The 8,582-nt window shown below is 32.1% G+C and overlaps 2 protein-coding genes across 2 annotated transcripts; one reads left to right on the top strand and one right to left on the bottom strand.

Annotated features, from left to right (window-relative positions):
• Nucleotides 1-507: 507 nt before the first annotated feature.
• Nucleotides 508-3,791, top strand: LOC140891562 (probable prolyl 4-hydroxylase 9). The gene is made up of 8 exons (XM_073300116.1): nt 508-895; nt 1,023-1,130; nt 1,854-2,011; nt 2,131-2,233; nt 2,374-2,469; nt 2,964-3,029; nt 3,139-3,258; nt 3,423-3,791. The coding sequence occupies exons 1-8, from the start codon at nt 770-772 to the stop codon at nt 3,510-3,512; spliced, it is 867 nt and encodes a 288-aa protein (XP_073156217.1). The 5' UTR covers nt 508-769; the 3' UTR covers nt 3,513-3,791.
• A 1,011-nt stretch (nt 3,792-4,802) lies between these two features.
• Nucleotides 4,803-7,412, bottom strand: LOC140892214 (uncharacterized). Its single transcript, XM_073301030.1, has 4 exons — nt 6,622-7,412; nt 6,067-6,157; nt 5,861-5,949; nt 4,803-5,117 (listed from the first exon to the last, which is right to left on the bottom strand). Exons 1-3 carry the CDS (start codon nt 7,221-7,223, stop codon nt 5,908-5,910), a joined length of 735 nt encoding a protein of 244 aa, XP_073157131.1. The 5' UTR covers nt 7,224-7,412; the 3' UTR covers nt 4,803-5,117; nt 5,861-5,907.
• Between the last annotated feature and the right edge of the window lie 1,170 nt (nt 7,413-8,582).

The raw sequence follows: 8,582 nt of genomic DNA, 5'->3' as shown, positions 1-8,582 counted from the left end.
ATAACTGTGTGTTTGAAAATCTAAAAAATTGAATGTGGATTTTGACTTTAAATCTACGGAATTAAAATTTTATTTTGATGTTTTGCAAAAAGTTAAAATATATTTTGAAATTTGATGAAAATTTAGATAAATGATATTTTGTAATAAAAATAGGAAGAAAACATAAAATTTATATGTAAATATATAAATTTATTATTAAAAATAATTTTATTATTTTATAAATTCAAATCCCATAAAATCCCATGAAATCGGATCAGTTTTGTTAAGATTTCACTTAAATAAAATATCATGAAATACCATCAAATACTAATCTTATTTCGAAATCTGATTTTGCAAAACACAAAACTTTATTTACAATTCCAAATCTCACTAAACATTATCTGCAAGAAATTAAGTTTGACTTTATATGAAGCCTTTTTTTCTTTTTTCCACTTGCATCGTGCCTAACTTTGTTGTTTGGCCATACAATTAAGCCATCTGCATTTAATATTCCATATTAATGTGCGATTAAAGTCTGAGATTCTAAAATAGATCGATTTTTAGTTGAGGATAAATCAAATCCAGAGTTATCAATCTGATTTTTCGCCATTGCACATTATCAAAATAAAAAGTCAAAAATCATTTAAACCAAAATCCGGGAAAAAAAAAAAACAAGAGTCATCAACAAATCCGAATGAAACACCCGAGGCAAGCTTCAAATTCCAGAAGAGATTCACTTGTATGAAGTCCCGATATTGTTTTGAACTGATCGCAACTCACATTCACAATAATGAAGATTAAAGGAAGCAAATTCGGTGGAGGAACTCGGTCGAAATTAGGGTTGCCGTGGATTTTCCTCCTGTGTCTCTCTTTTTTCCTCGCGGGTTTTTCTGGTTCATATCTTTTTTCTCATCAGGTCAGTATGTAAATACTTATTTTGAAAAACATGAGTGTCTTTTGAAGTGTGGAGTGTTAAATGTGTATATGCGGTACATGTTGGTGCTTTGTGTGCTCGATCGTCCTTATTTACTTGCGTGAGATAGGAGATGCCAACGCCGCCGCGGCGGAGCGCGGTGGAAGAGAAGTTGGAATTCCAGGCCCTGCCTCATGGAGAATCTGGTGAAGGGTCCGTTGCTGCGATCCCCTTTCAGGTATGTTTCGGTTCTTGTTTTTTTCTTTTGTTGTTTCGTTATGGGTTTGAATCGACAGAATTTTCACAATGCAGTGGTGGTCTTTTCTGATATTTGTTTTCTTATTATCTGATTTTATATGGATTTTTGGTTTGAATGGATACAAATAGCAGGGCCACGGAATAAATGAATTGGTGGTGTGTGCCGGGTGGAATAATTTTATCAGGATTTATCAGAAAATGATCTTTAAAACAAACAAGACGGTCAATGTTCAAAGGAAAAATAACCTATATATGTATATGTGTATGTATGTTTATAATGCATATAAATTTGCATTTTGTGCCGTTCTTGTTGGCTTTCCAGAGAGGGCTTTAGGTTTCGAAGACGAAACCTTATTGTAGACAAGAATTTGGAACTAATGGTTTCTGGGTCCACTAGATTTGTCAGCAGTATTTTGCTGGAAGGAAGAATAATAGGATTGATTGATTGGGCATTCGAACTGATATTTCATATACGATCAGTATCACCTATTATTTTAAGTAGCAAAAATTTGAGGATAAATTATGAAGTAAATAGAAAGGAAAGAAATAAACTTGCAAAGAAGATAAATATATGCAGTTCCTTGAATTTTTGATGTGAAGCAGTTTGATGGCGGGTCTGCAACTGTTTTCATCCTTCCATGCTGTTTTATTTAATATTTTATGTTTTAACATATCTACCGCGTTTCATCAACTCTCACTGTAGATTTTGAGCTGGAATCCTCGTGCATTATACTTCCCAAATTTTGCTACTCCAGAACAATGTCAAAGCGTTGTCCAAATGGCCAAGCGGCATCTCAAGCCATCATCCTTAGCTCTACGGGAAGGAGAAACAGCAGAAACTACTCAGGGAATTAGGACAAGGTGATTGATTACACATACATCTATACTCTGCGGTCGAGTTAGCAAGCTGTATATGATTGTATGCTTTGCCTTTCTTTCATTTCACCTTTGTGAATATGTTTTATTTTCTTTTGTGCTAGTTCTGGCATGTTTATCAGCTCATCTGATGACAAAACTGGAATCCTGGATCAGATTGAGACAAAAATTGCTAAAGCAACAATGATTCCTAAGGATCACGGAGAGGTAGTTTAGTTTTAAGTTAGATTAATTATTTGTTTCTCCATGTGATCTTTATTAGTAAAAAACTCTGATCAAACTAACAAAAATCATTATTCCCGCTTATCACTAAGATTTCCTGATAATGGCCTTGCATCATGTTTCAGGCTTTTAATGTCTTACGATATGAGATTGGACAGAGTTACCATTCACATTATGATGCTTTCAATCCAGCTGAATATGGTCCACAGAAGAGCCAAAGGGTAATGGAAGCCAGACTATATGTTATTCATGAGTTCTTTACTGTTAGAGGTGTTCTGGTGCCCAACTCACTGAAAGTGGAAACCTAGTGATATTTGTATCAAATAATACGCATATAGTTTGGTGGCTTGTTGCTTTGAGGAATCATCGTATAAAAATTAATAACTTCCCATTTGTGTTCTCTGTGATAATTCTGAAGATCTGCATATTAACGAAAATAATCATAAAGCAACCTTCATATTTCTTTTGTGATTGTTTATTGTTCTGCTAACTGCCAGAATGTTCTTCCTACCCTGGTAAAATTTTGTCGTCACCAATCTCTGTTTTTTTCTATATTTGTTTTTGTTTGCATTTTTTTATCTTATTTCTTTTTAGGCATAGCTGACCATTTATCAGCACCAAAATTACTGATTCATTTCCATGATTGTTTCTCCTTTTTGTCTGCGCTCAAACTAGTTTACCACTTTTCTTTACTCTTCATTGTGAACTTGTTCAGCTTGCTTCGTTCTTGTTGTATTTATCTGATGTTCAAGAAGGGGGAGAAACCATGTTTCCTTTTGAGGTAAGTCTCTCTACTTTTCACCAGTTTCTAGCTTTAAGTACCTCTAGGGCCAAGTGCCCTCTCGAGTTGCCAATTGATATGCATAACAAAATTTTCGTTTGATGAACAGAATGGACAAAACATGGATTCCAATTACAATTTTCGCCACTGTGTTGGTCTGAAAGTTAAACCCCGAAGGGGCGATGGACTTTTATTCTACTCACTGTTCCCGAATGGCACAATTGATGTAGTAAGTAAAACGTAGAAATCTGCATTAGGATCCATTATCCCGTAAAAAGCAATTGTGTGTTTTTTGAGTGAAACATGCTCTGATGTGTTTTCCCCATAGTTATGTCTCACAGTCACAGCATATCGAAATATTATCAACTGATGCGTTTGCTGTTTGGCGTACAGACATCCCTCCATGGGAGCTGCCCAGTAATTAAAGGCGAAAAATGGGTGGCCACCAAGTGGATCAGGAACCAAGAACGGGACGACCCATAAAAATGTCTATAAGGAGCTTGGCATTTCTGAGAAATCAGTAGGGGGGCGAAGTTTTGGCTGTGCATAGGATGCATGAAACATCCATTTTTTCAATAAAAGTAGCTAATTTTATTCATACATGTAACTTTAACAAATTCCTCCCACGTGGAAAGAAAATTTTGAGCTACATATTGCATTGGATGGGCGGTGATTTACCTGCATAATTAGACATTCTGTTTCTGATTGCGATGGAAAAATATATAGAAAACATGTATTAAATGAAGAGACAAATATCTGAATTCATAATGGCATCGGCCAAAATCAGATCGAGGGGGGATTAAGTTATTATCTGTAAATGTTTTAAAAATTATTATGAATTTTTCATTACGGAATTTTTAAAAGTTTGCAAAGAAAAGTTTATGATCATATATTTTTAAGCATTAGTAAATATTACTTAAATCACATAAAATGTTCTATTTTCGAATGTTCTATTTAACTAATATATTCATGGCTTACGAAGCAGCTTAATAAAAATAAAATTTAAATATTATTTATCTTGATTAAAAATTTATTTTATATTTAGAGAAAAACATATTATTCTTATTAAAATTTGTAATTTTATTCTAATAACTAAATTTAATTGATTTTTATATATTTGTCATGATTAAAAATGCAAAATCTATAAATCAAAAATCAAAATTATTATTTTTCATAAGTTGACTCACGAGCCTATTAACGAACTAATGGGCCGCGTATTGTAAAACTTGAGTTTGGTTTGTTTATCTTTGCGAGTCTCATTAACTAATATTGTAAAGTTCTATTTAATTAATATATTCATGGCTCATGAAGAAGCTTAATAAATATAAAATTTAAATATTATTTGACTTGATTAAAAATTAAATTTTATATTTAGAGAAAAATATATTATTCTTATTAAAATTTGTAATTTTATTCTAATAACTAAATTTAATCGATTTTTATATATTTGTCATGATTAAAAATGCAAAATATATAAATAAAAAATCAAAACTAATATTTTTCATAAGCTAACTCACGAGCCTATTAACGACCCAATGAGCCGAATATTGTAAAATTCGAGCTTGATTCATTTATTTTTACGAGTCTCATTAAACCAGCTAAAATAAACTTTTATCAAATCAAAACTCGAGTAACTCAAGAGCAATTTGGTTATTTTACATCCCTAATTTTCGAAACCCTGGCCAACTTCTTCGATTATGATGGTTTGACTGGACTATAATGGCATATACAGGGAAAAGCCATTTTGTGATAACAAATAAATGTGCGGTCAATTGATAATCTAATATTCTCTATGAAAAGCACCAACTTTTTGTGGGGGACAAATGTCTTGTTTCATAGTCTCTCCTTTCCAGTAAAAAATGAATAATAACAAATAAGGGAATGTTTTATGGAGTGGGCATAGCATTATACTGAATACTAATATAGTCAATAGCCAATAATATCAACAAAATTTTCCACTTTCTTCGGCTCAGAGAATAGCAATCTGTTCCTAATTTTTTTTTAAAAATAAAACAGCAATCTCTATCTAATGGCATATCCCCAGGAAGTTAGAGAAACCACTGCCACAAATCGGTCTCACATATTTACCTGAAAGTAAAAGGAAACTAATTAAAATAAATAAATAATCAAAGCATTGTAATGGTGGTGAAAATTACTTTTCCCAACATATATTTGAGTCATCTCATTTGATTAACATAGTTACTTCAAAGATTCCAGATAATAACATAGTTACTTTAAAGATATCTAGATTAACGCAGCAGTGAAGTGATTAGCAAAGTCCGGTTTTCCGGTTTTCCGGCAGTCACCTCGTCGATCCTACATAGGTTATAGAGACTCTTCCCAATGCCAAGAACTAGGATCAGTAGTATAAAAAATAGAACAAAAATACGATAACAATGGAACGGAGAACGGGTGTAAGATCCATTGCTAGCAAAGTTTTGCCTCATATGCCAAGTTGGCAACTAAGGATGTTGTATCTGCCCTATCTTCCCTTCTTTCTAACTCAACCTACCAAATTATCATATGTACCAGCAGAACAGGTAAGAATGATACACTTCACCTTTGGGTTTCTTTCCCTTTTTTCCCCCCTCTTTTGCCCTTTCTTTTAGAGTTTGTTCGAGGGTTGGATGGCAGCATTAAGGTCATCATTTTAGACCAAATGCAGAACAATGTTCTTTTCCCTTAACAATATATCAAGATTCAAAGAGATATCACTTGTTCATCTATAGCATCATTTTTTCCACATCCCATCAAATAGTTCGGCAATCGGATTCTTAAATTCATCCTTATTTAAGCAAAACTTGAAGCGCTTAAGAGATCTAATATTGTACCTTAAATTTCAGATCAAACTTCATATTTCTCTGGCCATCCTAAGAACTCAGAAGTTACTTAAATCTTGGGAAAATTTGGTGTCTTCATCCTATCATAGAGAAATTTCAGAATATTGATATCATAGTCATAAAAAAAACAATAATAATAAGAGGTCATTGAATGCGACATAAAATAGACATTTAAACTAGTGAAAAATCTCATCCACCTTCCACTCGGGAACTTGTTCGGATAAAATTTTGATATATTTCTCCATCGCCGTTTCTCTGCTCATGTTACCTAGATTCTGCCAGGCGTTCCTGTCGCATTACAAACTGTTTCATTAGTCCATTCACTTTAAGGCCTTCGGTCCATGTTAAACATATGACAACTAAACGAGAACCATAGTTCTGTGGTACTTCAGATCAAGAATCCCATTTAAACCTCAACAAGGGATACAAGACAATCATATAATAGGGGCAAACATAGTTTTGCAAATAAAAGGCCAATGGTGTTGCATATTTTAAATCTATATAAACCCACATATCAAATTTTGAAAACACTAAATATAACGTCCAAAAGCTCCTCATGAACACCATCTCTGGCTAGCATCGAGTACCCTACAACTCACTTTTCTTGAATAAGGATATTCTAATTGATCTTTAGTTTCACGTGCAAAATACCATTTCTTAAGATAAATTTAGGAACAATTAAATGCCCCCTGCATATACATTACACAACCAAGTTTCAAATATCAAAACAAAGAAAAGTTAAAAAAGTGTACCACTTGGCTCTGGCAGAAGCCATCAATGACATAGGCTGTGATCCATAACAAACCTCTTCAAGAGCAATTCTTTTAAGCCCATGTAACTGCACTTTCACATCTCCATCCAAGCGATCAGCATTACTCTTGGAACTAACAAAAACCACAGCTTCACCAAAAGTTTTCTCTAATCCAGTTCTCTCTATTCCCTCCCAATCTTCAAAATCTCCCTCGGCAGCTTCATCATCTTCCTCATTGATATCCATATTACAACTCAAGATTTCGCCTTTGTCGTTTCCATTGGTACCCAACGACGCACTGCAAAAATTTGATTTTTCAGAGCTTGAAACCCCACAACTTTCTACTTCTGCTGCAAGGTCTTCTAATTTTTCGAGTTTTTCACCGTCGTTATCAGCACCGCCGCCTTTCTCCTCTTCTCGATCTTCATTCTCTTCCACTGCGGAAGACCCAGTCTTGATTTTACTATCAGAATCACAAAGCAAACTACTTTTTTGTTCTACGTTATCGCTGTCATCTTGAAGTGATTCAAGGTGGTTGATGATAAAAAAAACTAGGACAGAGAAACCCACAACACATAATAGTAAAATCTGCACCAAATCCATGGCGATCGTATCAAAAGATAGAAACAAGAGATCCTTGTTGAAAGCGGAGAAAAATCTTTTTTGAAAGCAGAGAAAAATCTTATACGTGCTTGTGTTGAAATATAGAGGAGTTTGAGTGGATTCAGGAGACGGATACTCTTGAAGAGGCAGAGTTGCGTCTTGCTTAGGATTTGTGTATGTTTCACGATGTGCGAGGAGTTGTACGAAGACGACTTTCAAAGAACCTCGGCTCTCTTGTATATATTCTAGGTTTTAATATTAAGTATAATTAATTTCATTTTAATAAATTACAAATTATAAATATATTATAATTATAATTATGTTAAAAAAATTAAATAATTTATATTTTTGGTTGGCTGATTGATTGAAGAATATGAAAGATGAAGGTCTTAAAAAGAGAAAATTTAAGTGAAATAGAAATAATAAACTTCAACTACATCATTAAAAGATTTAACTTTAATATATAATATAAATATAGATAATATATATCTTACTATATTATAGAGGTGGCATAAATATGTGCGAATATCCTTGGAGTCCGTCGGCGCAAAATCTCAAATAATATAAAACTTAAAATAAAATAAAAATTAACTATTTAATTTAAATGTTTAGAGTATGTTTGGTAAATGGTCATTGAAGCCCAACAAAGAAAAGCAATTATTTTTTTAAAAAACAAAATGTGTTTGGTTATATTAGTAATTTTTTTAAAAAATACTTATTTTATTTAAGTGTTTTTTGGAAAATAAAAAAATTAGGCTTTTTGGATTCTGATTATGTTTCTATTAAAAAAATATTTTTCAACATTTATTTAAACACTAATACCGTTTCTAATTTTCTTTAAAAAAAAAAATAAAAACACTTTAAAAAATTTGACTTATTTAAATGTTTTGTAAAATGCAAACTTTTATATCCAAACTCATCTTAATTTTTGTTTATAATATACCCAAAGGAATTTTCTGAACTCATACGGTAATCGCAATTGCCTGTGGCATGCTGATATCTAATCACAACATAATAATATCTACTAATATAAATGACAATAATCAATGATGCATACGTAAAGTAGCATTAACAACAAAATTATAGGTACATATTCTGATTATATTTATTACTAACTGAATATTATATATGTTTTATTAAATAATATTTAAAAAAATTATTGTCTTTTGTATTTTAATTGTATTATACAAAAACTCTCATGTGAGACGTTCTAACGGGATAATTTATGAAACATATAATCATATTTGAGTCACCTATGAAAAAGTATATTTTATGCCAAAATTTTTAATTTTTTTTTTAAAATACAAGTAAAATTGACTTATCTTACGAATAAAGATCCATAATATTGTTTCACAATCT

Source organism: Henckelia pumila, chromosome 3, assembly GCF_033568475.1.
Source record: "Henckelia pumila isolate YLH828 chromosome 3, ASM3356847v2, whole genome shotgun sequence".
Taxonomy (NCBI): Eukaryota; Viridiplantae; Streptophyta; class Magnoliopsida; order Lamiales; family Gesneriaceae; genus Henckelia; species Henckelia pumila.
This window is presented reverse-complemented; position numbering and strand designations above follow the sequence as displayed.